The sequence below is a fragment of the Saccostrea cucullata genome, unplaced genomic scaffold (assembly GCF_032062105.1).
Source record: "Saccostrea cucullata isolate Sc308-1 unplaced genomic scaffold, CSIRO_AGI_Scuc_v1 ctg294, whole genome shotgun sequence".
Taxonomy (NCBI): domain Eukaryota; kingdom Metazoa; phylum Mollusca; class Bivalvia; order Ostreida; family Ostreidae; genus Saccostrea; species Saccostrea cuccullata.
Genome location: NW_026936003.1, coordinates 272559 through 294542, shown reverse-complemented (window position 1 = coordinate 294542; position 21984 = coordinate 272559). Strand labels below are relative to the sequence as shown.

Genomic DNA, 21984 nt, shown 5'->3' with positions numbered 1-21984 from the left:
CGATAGATGTACAGTTTTAAAATGATACCTTACTACTTATATTTACATTTGTGACTTATTCATACTTTATATTGCCTGATTGTGACTTTTAAGGTCATACGCAACGTAGTTCGAACTTGAATGGGTTCTTCCCTGGAGTTGAAGAGTTCCACTAATTGAAGGACCTGTGTGAAATACTTTTAATGTCTATATATGGATCTGTACACCTTTTCAAAAACAATTTATGATGAAAAAAAATCTAGGATTTATGTTTTGTAATTTTTGTACATTTTTCTTTGAATAGTGCAAAAAATTTCATAATTTGATATCTTTTCAAAACCCGTGGTAACGCATGTTGATTTTTTGTCTAAGAACATGTAATGGATATACAAGTTTAAATTTAGAATATCTTGAAAAATTATCAGTAGTTAAGATACCTTGCGTATGTCCTTAACGTGTGAAATGCATTATTTTTCAAACCCAACGACAAGGTCTCATGATAGATTTTATGCCTATATTTCTAATATTAGACCAAGAATGCAAAATTGCTCTTTTTATACCTTCGTATAAAGTAAAAGGGATCTTTAAGGAATATTCTTGGACAAGATCATCAAAGCATAAAAAATTACCATTATTATCAAATAAATCACCAACTATAATAAATCCCTTTTCATACAAAGCTTTTGAAAAACGTACTTATTTTGAACCACAATTTCAATGTTATACCAGAGAGGTTCCAAAAAAAAGAAATTCTCCCTGGTTCAAGTTGCATGCTACCAAACTTAAAAATTCCGAAAATATAATGCAGTACTTCTTTCCAAATGCTATTTTGTGTGTTATTTGCTGTAACTTTTGTATACTCTGGTCCAAAATGGGCCAGGTGTACAATATTACATTTTATTATTTTAGTGAACAGTGGAATCCAATCAGATTTTGTAAATAATAATCTTTTGATCCAAGTTAATTTTGGAGATTTAATAAAATAGTCAATATTTGTCATATTAAGCCCATCATTCTCTTTCGAAAGTTGCATTGTTTTTCTTGAGATTTTCTCTGTTTTGTTATTCCAGATAAATTTATAAAAAATGTTTTTCCAATTCCTTTATCCACTTTTTATCTGGATTTGGGAGAACAGTAAATAAATGTGTTAGTTTGGATAAGAATAGACCTTTTATTACTGTAACTTTCGGTAGTGGGGTTAATTTCTTTTTGACCATGAAGTGGTTTCCTTTTTAATGTTTTGAAGAAATTTCTCAAAATTAAGTTGTTCCATATTTTTTAGGTCAGCAGTATATGTGATGCCAAGAACTGAAAAAGGTTCTACTGTCCACTGAAGTCTTGTTTCATTACATACAGTTTTTCTGGAATTTATTTCAGAACCTATCAATATTGATTTTGTTTAAGTAATATTTGGTTTAAGTCCTGAGAATTTTGAAAATTGAAAAAAAAAGATCTAAGGCACTTTTTAGGCTTTTTTCTGAACCACCTAAAAACATGACTGCGTCATCTGCATATTGAAGTAAACATATTTTTTCCTCACCTATTTTTATTCCCTTTATATTTTTATTTTGTCTAATCATATATCCCATAATCTCTGCACACAGGTTAAATATATATGGAGAGACTGGATCTCCTTGGCGACAACCTCTACCTATTTTGAAGAATTGTGAAAATATACCGTTTTGAATTACACATAGTTGAGTTTGATTATATAGTACTTGTATCAACTTGATAAGGTCAGGACCAAAGTTAAAAGTCTTTAATGTTTTGTATATAAATTTCAATGAAACCGAATCAAAAGCCTTCTCAAAGTCAACGAGTAAAATAATTCCTGGTATATTTCTTGTCTTTGTACTTTGGAGTACGTCGTAGATAATACGTGTATTTTCACCAATAAAGCTATTCTTAAGAAAACCTTTTTGATTGCCGTGTATAAGAAAATCTAATACGCATTTTATTCTATTTGCTATACATGCAGAAACTATTTTATATTAAACATTGAGCAAAGATATTGATCGCCGATTTTTAAAAAAGTCTCTTGGTTTATCGCCTTTTGGTAAGAATGTTATAATTCCTTGTTTCTGAGTGGTGGATAATTCTCCCTTTTGAAATCCATAGTTAATTGATCTAATAGGAACTGCCCAATATCTTTCCAAAAAAAGTTTGTAAAACTCAGCGTTTTTAATTTAATGGCGCTAGTCCAGTAACTTTCCGAACTACCCGTGTAAGTCGATGTGTTCAACACAGTTTTTAGAATTTCGAAGCTAAAGTATCAAACTGTGTTTTTCATTTTCCTTGCATCAAAAGATCGAAGCCAAAAATTTATCGTAAAGAGAGATTCTTGCCATATTTATTGTAGGTAATAGTTGGGGGGTGGGGTAACATCTTTTCATAATAAAACTGATTTATAATGCTTGATTGTGAATTTTTTTTTCATTATTAGCTTATTGTCTATAATATTACCCCACATGCAAATTCCAACACAACCACAAATACATGTAGATCAACCGCTCCGTCAGCCGATAATTAAATATGGTATCGTTGTTTAAATGATTCTTCTTTTTTGAGATTTGAAGATGCATGAATTAAATTCTCTTGTTATAAAGCCTGGCCTTGAGTATCTATATCTGGTCACATACTAACACTAATAAGCATATCTATTTTAAAAGTTTACAGAGTTCATAGAACATTCAAACTGACACCAACAATTAATCTTCGACCATGAAAGCTCAATTGAACACTCAGCGCAGTTTAGCTTAACATATACTGTGATATCATTTTAATTTTTAATATTTTAACAAAATAAACGTTCGTGGGGATGTAAATTTGCACGGGGTAAGGGTGACCCACGAAATTCATGAACATCAGTCCCCCATGAGTAATTATGATTCTACAGTAGATGAAAGATTACATGGATTATGTATGTACGTATTGTCATACATTTATTGTAAAAATATGAGCCACATATTTGTAGTAAAAATTTGGAAGAACATTTCTATAACTTAGCCATTTCATTTCCTTTTATTGCAATGTTTCGTCATAGGACGGGGGCGGCCTACTTATGACGTCATCATACGATGGCGGGAGGGGCGAACTGTTCGATAGTTCCCTCACAAGAGTCCAATTCACATCAGGCTGAAATTCCTCTCTCCTTTCATTATCATTATTTGTTGGCAGTTCCTCTATTACCTCTGCACAGATGGTATAAATTGGTTGCTGATCAGTAGTAAAGTCGGGTTCTTCTATAAAATTAATGAGGATTAATTATTTGGTATAAAGACAGTTCATTTGCACACAGTGTGATTTACTTGTGAATAGGCGCTTGACGTTTTAAACCTTTTCTTTTTATTAAAAAAAAAGTTATTATAGAATGGGAAATTTTTATATTATTTTATGAAACGAAAGGTTTAAAACGCCAATCGTCTGTGTTCACCTTGTACAATGTTGTTCTCGAGGGGTAAACTGACGGTGTGTCCCGAGGAAAAGTGTCTTGGCTCCGTAAAAATTATGTGATATTCCTCACTGCACAATCGTGAAGCCCTCCTCTCTTGTGATTCGTCAGTCGATATCCCTTCAAAGAAAAACTTGAATTTTGTTATCAAGGCCTTTGGTTTTGCTGTTTGTGAATAAAAGCTTCGTATTTATATAACTTACAACTTAAACTTTCTGAATTCTGGTTCATGTGAGGTAGGTTGACGACGTGCCCCGAGGGGTATATTATACGGTAAATCAATCTATTAGGACTACTCTCCCTTGCCTCTGCTTCCTCTGCGAATGAAAAGTTAATTTGTTATCTTGTTTGTTTACATACAATGTATAAGTATTTACGGTGATTTGAATATGATAACTATCACTCTCCCATGTTGTTCTCAAGGGGTACATGTATGTTGGATATAGACCCTTTTCCTGTGACATATTTTGTCTAGGAGTTATTCCCCTTAGCCGCCATCTTGTAGGGCAAAGTAGTGAATTTACCTCTTTGAGCAACCAATTTTAAACATGCATGCAAGAAATATATGGGGGGAAATATTCACAATCTTATAATCATAAATTAATAGATGCTTTAACAAACGTATATTCATAAGAAAAATAGCATTATCTTTACCTTAGTAACTATTATAACAAATTGAACTTGGTTGAATAATGAAGGGATCTGGGAATGTTGCCCTACAATATGGCGGCTAAGGGAAATAACTCCTAGACAAAATATGTCATAGGAAAAGGGTCTATTCGTCCTGGGGCCTCTACTCGTATCTCCCCCGTACTGAGATACAACTTCTTTGAGGGACATTTTTAACCTTTCTTTTCATTAATAAAATTATTTATTTAGAAAGGGAATTTTATATTTATGATTTAAAAAAAAAAAAAAGGTTTAAAACGTCAAGCGTCCGTGTTTACCTTGTCCAATTTGGTTCTCGAGAGGTAAACTGATGGTTTGTCCCGGAGAGTAGTCTGTTGGCTCCCTCCAAATGAGTGTTTCTCCATTTCGCAATCTTTCATTTCTCTCTCGTGATTCGGCTATCGGTATCCCTTCAAAAGAAAAATTGAATTAGTAGTCAAGGCGTTTTATTTGCTGTTTATATGAATTAAAGCTTTGAATAACTTACGTTCGGTATTCTGGTTCATGTAAGGTAGGTTGACGGTGTTCTCTGGGCGGCATATTGGAGTTTCTCTTGCTGGCTGCCCCACAATAGGGTTTTCTGTACTACTCAATCTATTCCTTCTCTCCCTTGCCTCTGCTTCCTCTGTAATTGAAAAGTTAATTTGTTGTCAAGACTCTTGTTTGCTTTTATACAAAGTATAATTATTTATTTGTGAATTGACCATAACTAACGCTCTCTCGTGTTGTTCTCGGGGGGTATGTTGCATGATTGTTCTTGGGCATCTACTCGTGTGTCCCCAGTCCTGCGGTTCAACTTCTTCTTTATACATTTAATTATTGGTTCTATGCACACTAAAAAAAAATCACAACAGTTTATTTTTGATATCAGATATCAATTTAACACTGGTTCCTATGTAGCTGTAATATTACGCCCGAAGGTAAGGGGCTTACATATACGTTTAAGTACACTTACATGATTGACATAATAAATAGCAGTAAAGAAATATTGCAAATTTCGAGGTATGGACGTTGAACTCTAGATGTAGCTCCCTGTGACACTGTATTCTAACAGACATATCGGAGCCTTAACATACACCCATTGTAAAATACCCCCCTCCCCCCCCCTAAAAAAAGAAAGAAAAAAGATCATTTTACAGTGTTTTTAATTTATAGTTGTATGCTTTGGGTATTATTTCTCATATTTTTCCTATATCCTTGTTACTTTAATTAAGGATTGAAGCTTAATTTAAACTATTTTACATGTATATACGATATAATATAACTTAGTTTACGATTTACAAACCGCGAAGTGGGTTGTAGAGGATTCCTAAAGGACATTTAAGTCGATGTAAAGGACACTGAGAGCCATTGGCATAACAGTGCAGAGAGAAGTAGATTGATAGGGAGTCTGTGCAGGGAGACGTAATCAGCGTCCATGTGGTTGTGGAGAAAAAGAGCAGAGAATTGGAAAGACAATAAACAGTGGTAAACGATGGACAGTAAAATAGAACAGCAGTGATATAGAGCCAAGTGGTTCCAGGCTGATCACCCCAGTCGGCACACATCTGGAGGCTGTAGTGGACAGCGCCGTAACAGCCGATGAAGTAGGATCCACCCGAGGATGGACCCACGCATTTTTCAATTGTAACGTGCGCCAAATACACAAATCTATTAATAGCTCGCTGTGACACACTTGCAAAAAAAATACATTAAAAATATTTTATTTCTTTAATTAGAATTATCTCTGTCAAAGACTAATTGAAATTTATGAATGTAAAAGTGCATGAAATTAAATCTTTTAACAAATTCATTCTTTGAATAAAATATTTCCTTTCACAAATTAAAAAAAAAATCGACATTCATTCATAAAAGTAAAAAAAAAATCTCAGAACGACAAAGGAAGCAATGTTTTCGATCGACATCTCCTTTAGCTTGAGGACCGCTCGAGGAGCCTTGACGACCTCTGATGAGTATCATGAGTTTGGCAGGATTTGATCACTTTTGGAATATCTGGAACTAGTCTGGACTTATGCGACAAAAACATTCTTATATAATAATTAAATTCTGGTTGTAATGCTGTATTTGATTCGATTAAAAATACCTATATCGTATAAAATGGGTTTACCAACGTCACAATGACTTGCGTCAAAAACGTATCAGTCCGCCTGACATTACATTCAAATTCTGTACAAATCGAAGTCGTATTTTAAGAGCAATCATCTTTTAATCTTACACCAAATGAATGCTACCCATTTTATACAGTTTGAACTATGTTGGACAGTTTATCTTTTTTTTAATAATCAGCCTCGCGGTTTTTTAAAACGTAAACCGTCCCAACCCAGTTTATACCGTATAAAACTGGGTAGCTATTAAATTCATTCTTTAAGTATAGCGAGGACTTGCATATATTTACTTTTCCCCAACATGTTCAGGAATAAAGAAAATGAACTACAAAGTTTAATAAATTTCAATACCCCACACTCTAGCGCTCTTTGTCTTTTGTGCCATGTGACATGGAGTTTAACATTTTCTTTTTTTTTCTAATAAGGATTGGCTGCTTTTTATCCCCTCAAAACAGAGTTGGATGGGATAAGCCCATGTGTGTGCTTTGTATGTGTGTTAGTTTTTCCTTGTGCAAAATGGAAATGCATGAACTAATTTGATTCGGGATTGATATCAAACACTGTCTTGATTAAATAAATATGCTCTTTGCGAGGGGATGCTACGCTTTGTGGCTTTGAAAGTGGGGAGGGGGCACGCGCAAGAGGTTAAAAACGTCGTCGTAAATTTACATTGAGTGAATATTTGGGGACTCTAGTATGTCTGAAATTTTGGTCTTGGAGTTCTACTAATGTTTTGATAATAATATGTGCATACTTCAGTATATAGTGTTATACCATAACATTAATTAATTACAAAGCCCTCTTTTTCTGCCTGATCCATCCAGGTGAGTTTTATTTTAGGACGTACCAGTATAAAAGTGTACTGGTATAAAGACGCAGAGAAAAATTCCAATGATGGCCTTGCAGAGGATCGACCAAAACATACCCCAAATTGTGGAAAAATCGGACCTAAAAAAACAAACTCAAAGTTAAAATAAGCTTCCAAAAGTTATAGAAAAAATTTTCCAGAAAAGAAAAGATCGAAATACAGTAAAACTCGCTTAGTACGAACACGGATATTGCGAATTTACGGATATAGCGAAGTCATCTTGGATCCCCAGCTGTATAAATTTAATGAATTTCTTATACGGTTATAACGAATTACGGATATAACGAAGTATTTTCATAGGTCCAAGTGACTTCGTTATAACCGAGTTTTGCTGTACTAGTATTTACTTGAAATACCCAAATGTGTAACCCCCCCCCCCAATTATTCTCAAATTTTGTCGAATTATTTTTACAGCATTTAAACCATCCCTTGGTCAATCTGAAGTATTATTGAAGTATTTATGTATTTTTCCCCCAAATAATTTACAAGTGGGTTTATTAATGTTCTATTTCTCATAAGATGAAATAGACAAACCTCTCAATATACAGTAGTTTTGAAAGCCACTTCATCTTTATTCAGACATTAAATTTCTGATTAAATATTCTTTCAACATTAAATTTCTGATTAAATATTCTTTCAACAACAATTCTCAAACATTATTATTTGGGAAAGTTTACATGTAAAATATTATAAGAGAACAAAACATTCATAAAGAGTTTTTTTTTTCAATTATAAAACATAGCAGTCTGATGTATGTGCTGTAAATGAGATGTTATCAGACAAAGTGCTCAATCTGAAAAATTGTTACATCAAAGAAACAGAATTGGAGTACTACCAATCGGATCGCATGCATATGACACGAAAAAAAAGTATTTTCACCTCGTTTAAATATAATCATATAGTCATAGAGTCGAGAGAGAGAGAGAGAGAGGGGGTGTGTGTCATGTATGTCAACACTCACATTCTGCTTTAACTGCAAAGTCCCCTGCAATATAAGATATGTCACAAGTAACTATTTATTTTTAAAAAAAATTGTATAATTATTATTATTCAAAGAGCATGGATGTTTCATTTATAAGTGCAAAAAATTACTCTAAACCATATGAGGATTGTCTAAAATATTCGCCGAGAAACGAAACTACATCCTTGTAATGGTTTTGTAGGTTAATATAGAAGATAATTAAAGGCGCATGGACACATATTTGAAGTAAATATTTTCTGTATAATATCACGACTTATATATTTTAATAGCATTTCACACAAAAAATTAACAATTTTATTTCATCTTAAAGTTACTGAAACTTTAAATTTTGGATAGGTTTGATTGACACATCATCGCACTCTCTCAAATTTTACTTTTATTCTTGATACTAATAGGAAAAAGTGGCAATCTTGTTGTGTATTAGGCTAATGAACAAAATCTGTGTCCATGCACTTTAAAATAAAAACTAGAGGTACTGTGAGCAATGAGCTCACTAAATGATACCCCCCGCCTCCCATATGAATATTATGGCAGTGTCCATGTTTTGCTCTGGAAAATCCAAAATATATGTCAGATCAAAAAGTAAAATAAGAGGTGCACAATGGCAATATGTAATGAAGATTCTGTGAAAGTTTCATTAAATTCCTTCAGTGGTATTAGAGGAGTTGCGGATAAGAGATGGGTACCCCAAAGCATAACAGACGGACGGACGGAAATACCGATTACCATATACCCTCCCACTTTTCAAGCGGGGGGTATAATAAAAAAATTATAGAGTAACTGTACTAGGGTTGTTCAATATATATTAATGTCCTCGGTGCTCGGACACGGAAGCAAGAGACGCTTTTCAATGTCTTCGTTTTAATTATTTAATAAATTATTCTATTTTAATTATAACACATCTACGTAACACTTTCATCCGATTTCTGATTGTATTTAGAACTCATTATGAGTATGGCCCATATTGGAATATACTGAAATATGGCAGATCCTATAATTTCCTGGACTTGTTTCTCCTTTCTGAAAGGTGTTTTTTTTCAAGTTTGGAAAATGAACCAAGTCGAAGGGTGACAGATATTGTCTGGAATAGCCATTGGTTTGCAGCTCCTCACAATGAAAATATGAGATGAAAAGTAGTCACATTAACTGTTATCAATTCATTGTTGTCGATTCAATCATAAGAGAAAGTCAAGCTTAATGTCACATGATACCTATGTTGTATGTCATAGAGTTGAGGACATTGTTTATTGAACAGCCCTCGTACAATACTCTCATCAGTATTAAAGATAAAATATAGATCTATAATGGGCCATAAAAAATCAGCCCAATGCTTATGCTAGATTTCGAAGTCAAGGAAAATTCAGGGAATAAAAAAAAGTAATGGGGAATAGGGAAAGATATTTTTTCATTGAACATATAGTCGCATGATACCCAATCATGTTTATCAAAATTTTAGGTAAATTTAAATGAAGGGCTTATTTAGCATGTGGACAAGGTTTATTCAGTAGAGTGTTAAACCATAATTATTATCGTTTGTGGTTATTAAAGATGGTATTAAATTAAATTTAAGATTTGCAATTATCAGATTTAATCTACCTCAAATACTGTGCTAATGCTTGTAAATATTTATTTATACCTTTTTGTAAAGTCAAACAAAAAAGTGGTACATCACATCATATTTAAGTACATGTGAAGTATTGTTACAGTTTTAAACTTAGACTTTTTTCAGAAAAGCCAAATAAATGCATTGTGAATATAAAATGTACATTATATTTACTTGTTTTGTAAATCCAAATTTTTTATGCAGTGGATCGCCTCGCTAAGCTAATAAATATATAGCACATATAGTATCTTCACATGCATGATTGAACTCAATTACATACAATTACTATACCGAGTACAGTGATGCACAATGTCAACTAATAGACAAATAATTATAATAATAATACATATATAATAATAAAAAGTACCTGTACTTCAATGAACGTAGAACGACTATCAAGAATTAAACTTTGTTGTTTGATTTACAAGACACTTCATTGCAAAATGTAAGGAAAATTCTTCATGTATATGTGCGCAATTTTACGCACGCGTAGATACACAAAGGAATTCCCTGGATTTCTTTAATATGTGATTATTTCATCACATGCATTTATGTATGTTGTGTCAATTAAACCTGTCATTCAAATTCCGTCTGCCTTTGTTTTAGTTTAGCGCCATGAATAAAAAAAATTAATTAAAAAAGCTGAATTAAAAATTTTAATGTCCTGGATTTTTTTTAAGAAAAGAAATTCTCAATTGCAAAATCAATTTGCAAAACTCTGTTATGTTTATAGAACTGATGTAGTTCCATATAGTTTCGAAAAAAGAGGTAAGGATGATGAAATATATGGAGATAACGAACAGTATTTAAGGTTTATGACTGCATGTATACATGTATATTTAAACGACGTGAAGATGCTTTTTTCGTCCTTTATGCATGCAATTCGATTTGTAGTACTCCAGATGTGAAGATTTTTCAGATTGTGTACTTTGTCTATTAACAATCCAGTTACAACACATACATCAGACTGTTATGTTTTATAATTGCAAATAAAAAACTCTTTATGAATGTTTTGTTCTCTAATAATATTTTACACGTACACTTTTCCACATATCAATGTTTGAGAATGTGGTTGAAAGTTGCAAAGCATATTTAATCAGAAAATTAATGTATGAATAACGATGAAGTGGCTTTAAAAGCTATATTGAGAAGTTTGTCTAGTCTATTTAATCTAATGAGAAATAGAACATAATTAACCCACTTGTAGATGAAATAAAAAGAATATATAAATAACCTTCGATAACACTTCGGATGGCCCAAGGAATGGTCTAAATACTGTAAAAATAATTCGACAAAATTTGAGGATAATTTGTAAGGGAAAAACACACATTTAGGTATTTCAAGTAAATATACTAGTATTTTTTTAAAATTGATTTCAAATGTTTTTTTTTCTATAGTTTTGCAAGTTTACTAGTATTTAGAAACATTAGTAAGTATTATGAAATGATTGTAAGCATATTTTAAATACTTTGCATCCCATTGTATTTTAGGTCTGATTTTTACACAATTTGCGTTTTTATGCGTTTTTTCCCATATGTTCAAAAATAAAGAAAATAAACTACAGATATGTAGTATAATAAATTTCATAACATCACAGATTTAACCTCACTTTGGCTCTACTTGTCTGTGCCAAGTGACATTATCTTAGAGGTATGCTGCTTTTTATCCATTCGCAATGGAGTTGGGGGGGGGTATCTCTTGCGCTTTTGTGTGTTTGTGTGCGCGTTAGTTTGTGCTTGTGCGAAAAGGAAATGACGTAATTTGCATCGGGTTTGATGTTCATGTCTTTTTCTTTTGATCATTTTTTTTTCTGCACCCCCCCCCCCCCTTTCCAAAACGATGCTACGTCACTGCAATTCTTTCTTTTTTCAAATAATTTTCCTTAAACTGTTGCTGTCTCTATCTGACGCCTTTTAAAAATTACAATAACTTCCAAGGAGACATATAAGAAGATGGGCGAGCAAGGCGAGCAATTTAAAATGCCTTATTTACCTGAATATTTACAGTTGCATGAGCTTCAAATGTAAACAAATTAAATTCACAGATTGTAAACTACATGTATTAAAAGCACAGTTCGACAATTTAAAAAAAGTATGAAATTGTGTTTAAAAAACTTTTAATAGATATATTTTCTAGACTTATGGCAATAATTAGTCTAATAGTTGAATTAAAGGATTTCTTGAGACCCGAACCCAACCGATAATAATCTTGGGGCAATTTTTTTTCTAAGCGACTGACACGCTAAAAACTGCACCCAAAGCATGTGGTGACATTTAAAATTTGATTGTGCTTTATTCCTTGATTTCGAATGTTTCTGTACAATACGACTGAATTTTTTGTCACAAAATGCGTTTTTTTTAATGTGGAGTGGGACCATCTCCCAATGGAAGCAAAAAATGTAATACATATTTTGAAACATAATTATATTACTCTGAAGAAACTCTGATGTGTGCAAAGACGAATAATTTAAACTTTTGTGAATTTGTTGCAAATTTTGAAGATCTCGAATTTTTTTTATAAAGCATTCATATACTATGTGCTATTTTAAAGAAAATTGTATTATAACTGACAATAAATTTTCTACCTCTTGTTTGTCATACTGTAAACATTTATCTCAGGCTGTTTATGTTGTTTGCAAATTTTAATTATATTCCTTTTCTTTTTTGCTTCCTTTTTATAGTGAAAGATTGAATAAAAAATAATGGTTAAACTTCCGTTTGATAACTGTGCTTTTGATTGTTCGAAGGAAAATAACACTATTCAAACCATGCACGGATCTAGAGGGGGAGTTGGGACCCCCCCCCCCCCCCTGAGATTTGAAAGGTTATTAAATTTATATACTAAAGCAATAAAAATTTACCTTTGACCCACCTCGGAAAACGCAGACCCCCCCCCCCCCCCCAGTATACCGAATTTGTGTTAAATTGGTATGAAAAGTTAGTCAATGGTTTGAAGCATTAGAAGTTATCGAAAAAAATTCTGGATCCGCGCCTGCAAACTCTTACACAGATGTGACTTTATTTACAAAAATTATAAAATACAATTATGTGTAAGAAAGATTATAAGTTTGCAATTTCTAACCAGAATTAATGAAAACATACCGACAAGAAAGTATTTCCTCACCATTTTTATCTGAAATATTAAATAAATCTACCTTCATACTGAAATTCTAAGTCCTAAAATGTGAACTGTAGAGCTCTTAAAAGGATCTTCCTTTTATTTTCACTTTCAACTGTCAAGTTCATGTGGCAAGGAACCTTACTTTTTGAAACTGGTATACACAAAACAATATAAACAATACTTCATTGCAATCGCATTACCATGATCTCTCTCTCTCCTCTCTCTCTCTCTCTCTCCTAAATGGCATATTAATATCATGCATTATAAATATAACTCTCGCTCTCTCTCTTTCTCTGTCTCTCTCTCTCTCTCTCTCTCTCTTAAATGACATGACTATTATGCATTAGAGTCAATTGTTCTTGTATCTTGGAAATGTGATGAATCACTTGGATTTGACATTCCACAACCTGGATTTACTATTCCACCAGAGGTCGCTTCTTCATAAGATGGCGGTTGATTCTTCGCCACTTCGCTGTATTCTGGCGGCATTGTGGGATTTGAAGCCCCTTCTTCCGGTCCTTGCACACGAATTCCAAAAATTCGAACAATTCTCAATTCACCCACTCTTCTCGGAACTGCAAAGAAATGGAAGGTTAAAAATGTTGCCAATTTATTCAAGATTGTCTCAATTGAAATATTTTTCTACCTTCTCCTAGCGTGCGTTCTCTCCTCCGAGTCTGTGGAGACAGGTTGAAGTTTGACATTCGCCCGGGGGGCGCTCCTCTGGGTTCACTACTGCGGACACACCAAACAATGCAGCAAACACAGAGAAACACGAACACAAGACAACCCCCTATGATTCCAAAGACGAGTCCTACTATTTCGCCTGTACTCCTGGGGATAAGAAGGAAAAACCCGATTACCAAGACTAATTGAGTAATTCCAAATGTACATTATCGCTGAGACTAACATTCTACTAGTTGCCTACATTTTCGTATGACTGACTGGTTGATTGTATGTTGTTTGACGTCCAATTTGGAGTGTGTTTTAATGAAAGTCACAACTAGTCTCTGATCACTGACTGGATATAAAATGTCCAAAAATAAAATATCAAGCAACCAAAATTAAAAATTAAAGTATCTGTTTATTATAAACTCTCATAATAAATTAATTGTAGAAAACATATAAATTGTATGTCATATACAAGTCATGTACTGTATAAGGCAGTACTTAAACGTTGTATACAAAGGTTTGCTGCAAAATGACTTTTTCATGATAACATGAAATAATAAAATTGAAATAGTTTACAGACACCACTCGACACACGATAGCATTGGTACAGTGTACTTACATTTTACTTTTTGCTGCCTCTTCTGCATAGTAATAATATTTGTAGTAAAATATACTATCATCTCCCTTTTTGAAGGTATACATATCATTTGCGTCATTTTCTTCAAAACAAAAAATCAAAAGATTAGTGAACTAATTTAAACAGAAAATATTGTTGTTTGTAATACTTTTAATCACTTTTATTTTATTCGAAAGAACTAAGGTAAGACTAGTGCAGTCTTCTCGCAAAAAATTTACTCATACTCGTATTCATGTATATTTTTGTCCCCCGCTTTCGCGAAAGCGAGGGGACATTAAATCTCATTCGTCTGTCCGTCAGTCTGTCTAGCTGTCCGTCCGTCACAAAAACTTTAACCTTGCCCTTAACTTTTGATTTAGTGGAGCTATGACTTTTATATTTCACATGCGTATTCCTTGTGACAAGACCTTTCTTTGGGTACCACCAAATTTGACCTTTTAACCTTGACCTTGGAGTTTGACCCACTTTTTTGACCAACTTTAACACAAAAATTCCAAACTTTTACTTTGGTCATAACTTTTAAATGGTAGGCACTAGGACTTTCATATTTCACATATGTATTCTTTGTAGTGACCTTTTGACCTTGGACATTTACTAGTATGTACTTACGGAAAACTTTAACCTCGACAAAAACTTTTGAATGGTAAGGGCTAGGGCTTTCATACTTCAAATATGTAATCCTTGTGAGAAGACTTTTCACTGAACACCGAGAACTTTGACCCGTTGACTTTGACCTTGAATTTTTACCTACTTTTTAAAAACTTTAACCTTGGTCACAACTTTTGAACAGTGGATACTTGGACATTCATATTTCACATATGTATTCTTTGTGGCAAGACCTTTTATGGTATACCAACAATTTTTACCTTTTGACCTTGACCTTGGAGATTTATGTATTTATAAAAACTTTAAACTTGACAATGATTTTTGAACGGTAAGGGCTAGGGGTTTCGTACTTTACATATGTAATTCTTGTGAAAAGACCTTTCATTGGATGCCAAGAACTTTGACCTTGGAGTTTGACCTTCTTTTTAAAAACTTTGACCTTAGCCACAACTTTTGAATGATATATACAAGGACTTTCATATTTCACAAAAGTATTTTTTGTAGCAAGACCTTTCATTGGATGCCAACAACTTTTGACCTTTTGACCTTGGAGATTTATGTACTTACAAAAAACTTTAACCTTGACAATAACTTTTGAATGGTAAGGGCTAGATCTTTCATACTTCACATACGTAATCCTTGTGAGAAGACCTTTCACTGAGCACCAAAAACTTAGACCCTTTGACCTTGACCTTGGATTTTTAACCTCTTTTTCAAAAACTTTAACTTTGGTCACAACTTTTGAACAGTTGATACTTGGACATTCATATTTCACATATGTATTCTTTGTGGCAAGACCTTTTATGGTATACCAACAACTTTGACCTCTTGACCTTGGAGATTTACGTACTTATGAAGAAACTTTAAACTTGACCATAATTTTTGAACGGTAAGGGCAAGGGGTTTCGTACTTCGTATATGTAACTCTTGTAAAAAGACCTTTCATTGGATATCAGGAACTATGACCTTGGAGTTTGACCTTCTTTTCAAAAACTTTGACCTAAGCCACAACTTTTGAATGGTACATACTAGGACTTTCCTATTTCACAATTTTTTTTTTGTAGCAAGACCTTTCATTGGATGCCAATAACTTTGACATTTTGACCTTGACCTTGGAGATTTATGTACTTATGAAAAAAAACTTTAATCTTGACCATAACTTTTGAATGGTAAGGGCTAAGGCTTTTTTTCTTCACATAATAATTGTAATCCTTTTGAGAAAACCTTTCATTGGATACCAAGAACTTTACCCCTTTGACCTTGACTTTGGAGTTGACCTACTTTTAAAAAACTTTAACCCTGGCAATAACTTTTGAACGGTTAGGGTTAGGGTTTTCATCGTTCACATAAGTATTACTTGTGACAAGACCTTTCTTAAGAACACTACAACTCAAACCCTTTCACCTTGGAGTTTGACCTACCTTTCAAAACTTTATCCTCGACTATAACTTTTGAACAGATGGTGCTAGGGATTTTGTATTTCACAATCGCATTTCTTGTGAGAAAAACCCTACTTTAGATAGTGATATATTTAATTTGCAATTAAGAAAAATTCAAGCCCTCATGTTTCACAAACACATCTTGTTCTTTATATTGAGAAGAGATAGGGCTTTCATATTTGACATGCGCATTACCTGTGACAAGATAATTCCGAGCATGCTATGATTTCTTACCCCTTGACCTTGACCTTGACGATTGACCTTATTTTTAAAAAAATATTAACTTCAATGATAATTTCTAAATAAATGACATATGATAGGGTGTGCATATTAGACACAATATGTCATAAAAAATAACATCTCACCCACAAAGACACCGAAAGCGGGGGACCACAATTCTTTGAAATGTACAAATTTAAAAAAATCCTTAGAAGTCGTGATAATTTGATTGTCTTTCATTAAAATATGAAATATTAGTAGCTATCTCGCAAAAATAAGCCTAAGATATTGCCAAAACTTGGTAATCTAGAGTACTTGAATATGTTAACACGCACCCCGGATATGCAAATGATGGGATCAAATACCTAGGAGGAGTAAACATCCTCTGCTCACAATTCAGTGACGTAGCATCTTTTTTGAAAGTTTTCTGGGGGCCAACCAGAAAAAAAATGACTCACCTGAAAAAAAGTTGTCAATCCAAAACAAAGAGGAAATTTGCCCAATCCTATTCGTGCGTGTGAGGGTGTGTGTGTGTGGGGGGGGGGGGGGTAGACGTTTTACTTATTTCTGTACCATTTTTAGGTCACCTGAGTAACTCAGGTGACCTATTGCTATCTGTTTTTGTCTGTCGTCGTCCGTCGTTCGTCGTCCGTCGTGTGTTAACATTTGAACATTTTCAGCTTCTTCTCTGAAACCACTGAACCAATTTCAACCAAATTTGGTATACAGCATTTATGGGTGAAGGGGAACAAAAATTGTGAATTTTATGGTCCCCGCCCCCCTGGGGCCTGAGGGGTGGGGCCAAAACCACCAAAATTATTGCAATCTTTAAAAATCTTCTTCTTTACTCCTGGACATCAAGCAGGAAAACTGTTGGCATGACTGTAATCAGCATTGAGTCCTCTACCAAAATTGTGAAATTCATGGCCCCAGGGTCAGGGGTTTTTGTGCTAGGGCGGGGCTATATAGATTATATAGTGAAAATGCATTATTTCTTTGAAAATCTTCTTCTCTGCTCTTGGGTATTAAGTAAACTAACTAAGTACATAGTTATGTTGAGCAAGAGTGCCTCTACCAAAGTTGTGAATTTTATGGCCCCAGGGTCAGGGGTTCTGGTGTTAGGGTGGGGCTCTATTGATCATATAGTGAAAATGCAATAATTCTTTGAAAATCTTCTTCTCTGCTCCTGGGTATTAAATAAACCATGTAAGTACATAGTTATGTTGAGCAAAAGTGCCTCTTCCAAAATTGTGAATTTTATGGCCCCAGGTAGGGGTTCTGGTGTTAGGGCGGAGCTCTATTGATCATATAGTGAAAATGCATTAATTCTTTGAAAATCTTCTTCTCTGCTTCTGGGTATTAAATGAACTAACAAAACACATAGTTATGATGAGCAAGAGTGCCACTTCCAAAATTGTGAATTTTATGGCCCCAGGATCAGGGGTTATAGTGTTAGGGCGGGGCTCTATTGATCAGATAGTGAAATGCATTAATTCTTTGAAAATCTTTAACTCTGCTTCAGGGTATTAAATAAACTAATTAAGTTCATAGTTATGTTAAGAAAGAGTGCCTCTTCTAAAATTGTGAATTTTATGGCCCCAGGATCAGGGGTTCTGGTATGAGGCGGGGCTCTATTGATTATATAGTGAAAATGCATTAATTCTTTGAAAATCTTTTCCTTTGCTCCTGTGTTTTATGCCAATGATCCAAGTATATATATCTATGATGAAGAAAGGTGCATCTAGCAAAATGGTTATTTTTTATGCCCCCGGTCGGGGGGGGGGGGGCTTCATAGTCTGAAAATAAATTAATGCTTTGATATCTGCTCTTTAGGTTTAATCAACCATTTTATGATAAAATTTGCAAAATTTTGAAATATGTGGCCCCAGGGTCAGTGGTTCCTTTGGGATGAGGTGTACAACTGGTTATAAAGTGGAAGTGCACTTTCTCTTTGTTACTCTGATCTACATCTGGGTATTTGGGTAAATAGAGTAAGCATGCTAAATTTATAATTATATTTGCATATCCACTGCTCTCTCCCACTCTAAACATGTGGTCATCAATTGCGTTCATAGGACTACAGATGCAATTGCTTTTGCTTATCCACTGCTCTCTCCCACTCTAAACATGTGGTCATCAATTGCGTTCATAGGACTACAGATGCAATTGCTTTTGCTAAGAGAGAAATTGCTCTATCAAATTCCTCTAGAACACTTCCTCTATTACACTTGTTCTTCTGTCGAGAAGTATATATATGAAACTTTTCGTAAAAGGAATAAAAATAAGTTTTTAATAATATTCTTTGAGAAAAAAGAAATTCAGAATAATTAAAATTGCTGATTTATATCTTTAAAAATTCAATTTTGGTCAATGTATTTAATTGTATGATAAAACTTTTCAAAAATTGTAGAAAACTGCCCTATTTTTATTTTTTGTATCATGCATATTTGTTCGAAGAACGATAACTCTTCACACTTGGGTAATAACATTCAGAAAACTAGTATAACTAGTATATCGACTTCAAGAATAATTTCAGCTATTAAGGTCAGTGTTGGGTAGTGGCCAACTTTTTTTTCAAAGACATATTATTTTCAATTTCAATTTTCCTACACAATTTTGTTATACAACTATGTATTGCTATTATTTCATATATCTGTGATTTTGTTCTTCATTAAAAAGTGGGGGGGCACAGACATACTCTTGCCCCCCCAGATCTGAAAGTGGGGGGGCTAGTGCCCCCGCTGCCCCCCCTGTGACTACGCCTATGACGTTGTTTATTTCTTAAATGATAAGCAATGGAGCCTCTTTCAAAATTGTGAATTGTGAATTTCATGGCCTCTGGTTTAAAACATGAACCAATTTTAATTGTTTGAAAGTTGTTGCATGATACTCAGGTGACCTATAAGGCCTGTGGGCCTCTTGTTTTCATACAATACTCCTACATGTATTTACCCTTATTTCATATTGCCGCACCAGAACGTGGGGGGCAACCGGCCTTTCAATGACCAATTTGAATAGTAAAAAGTTTGCTTGGGAAAAAAAAGGCAGGCCCTCATGCCGCCCCCACCCACTGTTGCTACGTGTCTGCACATCCGCTGTGATTCCTTTAAGTATTGATCAAGAGACTGAACATTCTGTAGTCAAATTCAGTATAAAAGCAAAGGCCTAATAATATGTATAAAACTAGAGCTGCAAGGTTCTGGGAGCGCTGAGCTCACTAAATGATATCTACTACTATATACCCTCCCATTTTTCAAGCTTGCGGGGAGGGGTTATAATGACAGTGTCCATGTTTTTGCTATGGAAACCCGAAGTATGTGTTCGATCAAAAACTAAAAGTGAGGGTGCAGAAGGGCACTAAGTAGCATAGTTTCTGTGAAAATCTCATCAAATTTAATCAGTGGCAAGCCAGGACTCCTGCAGTTGCGGGTAAAAGATGGGTATCCCAAAGCGTAACAGACGGACATCCCGATTACTACATGTATATACCCTTTCACTTTTCGAGCGGGGGGGGGGGGGGGGGGGGCAATGAACAATTATATATAATATTTGCTTACAATGCCACTATATCAAAAAAAAATTGCAAATGCTTACTTTGTTGAAATCCCTGTAACATCAATTTATTTGTCAGTAGCCTGTCTTGGTTATCTTGACCCAGCAATATACATCATGTATACTAGTATCTTTGTCAGAATTTTATCAGGGAATTCAGTACAAAGAGGGTAGATCAAACTCATCTTATTTAACTGGTATACTTAAAGTATTAACCACGGAGGTGTGATATTTGACGAATTTCTTCTTTGAACGTGCATGACTTGTAAGTATATGTGTATATGATTATGAGGGAGAGGGTTAGACTAGAGGTTAACACATTGAATAGAAAAGAGAAATCCTCGACAAAAAAAATGAATCTTGGGATATTTATTATTTAGATTGTATACTGTATACTGTTTAACGTCCCTCTCCAGAATATTTCACTGATATGGAGACGTCACCATTGCCGGTGAAGGGCTGCAAATTTAGGCCTATACTCGGCACTTAAAAAAACACCTGCTGTGACACGGGGCCTGAATATACGGTGGGATATTTAGTCGCCTTTTACGAGAAGCAGTTCAATACAATATTATTTAGAGAGTTAAAAACAAATAAGCTTTCTTTGTATAAAAATATTTGGGGTCGGAGAGTCCGTGTATGACCATTGGGGGAGGGAATTGGGGGCAAATTAGATTACACTGCATTTGCGTGAATTTAAATCGATATGAACTTTAAGGGACAGGTTACCCATGTTACCCATTCTGTTATCTTCACATCCTTGTTGCTATCACAAGGTTTGTTTGCTTTTAAGACTAATGCAAACAAACATTCAACGTCTCACTTTTCTTGTTATATTTTCTTCGTTTCCTAAAAACTACTGAAAACGCGTTAGATCAAATGCATTGCCGAACCTGCATGCTTGGTCATAGATAATTACATATTTCTCAAATGTTTAAATTCCTCTCTATTCCATGAAGAATTTCACCAGTAAAAATTAACCCTTTTACATCCCCCTTTTGATCCCGATACATAACCAAGTAGTCGTAAAATATTTATACATGTATAAACTAGCTATAGAGTACCATTTGGGGAAAAACGATGAACAAAAAGTTGTAACGCGCTTAATGCGGCAAAGGGGATTCTATGATTAAGCTAGAAACGTTGTAATATTTGTTCACATTGTATTCATCTTTCTTAGTTACACCATAATATATGTCATGTTTTAAGTCCTTTTTAAGGTATACTTTGTGTTTGATAAATTACAGGTGTAACTAGATTATTTGATTTTACCTATAGTATGATATACCGGAACTAAATAGACACTCGGTATGCATGGACCTATGGTAACCTGTTTTGTAGTCAAGTATGTTATAAAAAGAAAGTATTTTTTAAAAGAAAGAAATAACCCTTTTGCAGTCATAATTATGTACATCATATTTTGTGATTTTGACAATTAAAAATAATTATTTTTCAATAATCGCGAAGAAAAAACTATTAGACAGTTTATCTTCACCGACACACACACAAATCCAAACACCCATTCCCACGTGTGCGTATTTTTACAAATAAAAATTAATTTTGATTAAAACTTTGATTAATTAAATACAAAATTACCTGATATAAGACAGGAAAGGATACCCAAGAGGACCACTTGAATGTGAACAGTCATTTTTTATTACCGATAAACTCTGTAATAAGAAGCTTGTCCACCTGTACTTCTTTTACTCGTGAATGTTTTATCTTTAAAGTTCTCTTTGTTATTATATAATCTTCCTAGGGGATTTCCAGATTTCTCTGTTGTCTATGAAATCCGGATAGGGCCATGAAGCTCACAATCGCACCGTTGAGTTGAGTTTAAGCTCGATATCGATAGTGCGGTGACGATATAATGCGATGACAACGAAGCGATGGTGCATAATGACGATGAATTTATGGTTCGACGACAATGATGCGATGGCGCATCAATGCGTTGACAATGAAACGGCAGTGCGATGACGCAACAGCAATAGCAATGTTGTGATCACGATGGCGCAGTGATACATGCACTATGACGATGAAGCGATGTTCACTATCGCTCAATCGTGGTATCGCAACGTCGTC

General features: G+C 34.1%; 2 protein-coding genes across 3 annotated transcripts; both read right to left on the bottom strand.

Annotated features, from left to right (window-relative positions):
- Positions 1-2915: 2915 nt before the first annotated feature.
- On the bottom strand, positions 2916-10532 carry LOC134244504 (uncharacterized). Of its 2 annotated transcripts, none has more exons than XM_062726767.1 (9): positions 10025-10532; positions 8028-8057; positions 7052-7152; positions 4814-4933; positions 4587-4724; positions 4378-4509; positions 3634-3747; positions 3413-3550; positions 2916-3221 (listed from the first exon to the last, which is right to left on the bottom strand). In XM_062726767.1, exons 3-9 carry the CDS (start codon positions 7125-7127, stop codon positions 3001-3003), a joined length of 939 nt encoding a protein of 312 aa, XP_062582751.1. In that variant the 5' UTR covers positions 7128-7152; positions 8028-8057; positions 10025-10532; the 3' UTR covers positions 2916-3000. The 2 variants fall into 2 exon arrangements, with proteins under 2 accessions (XP_062582751.1, XP_062582750.1); XM_062726766.1 differs by having other exon boundaries at positions 8034-8057.
- A 2044-nt stretch (positions 10533-12576) lies between these two features.
- On the bottom strand, positions 12577-21632 carry LOC134244541 (uncharacterized). Its single transcript, XM_062726803.1, has 4 exons — positions 21499-21632; positions 14069-14168; positions 13424-13611; positions 12577-13352 (listed from the first exon to the last, which is right to left on the bottom strand). The coding sequence occupies exons 1-4, from the start codon at positions 21551-21553 to the stop codon at positions 13114-13116; spliced, it is 582 nt and encodes a 193-aa protein (XP_062582787.1). The 5' UTR covers positions 21554-21632; the 3' UTR covers positions 12577-13113.
- Positions 21633-21984: the final 352 nt, after the last annotated feature.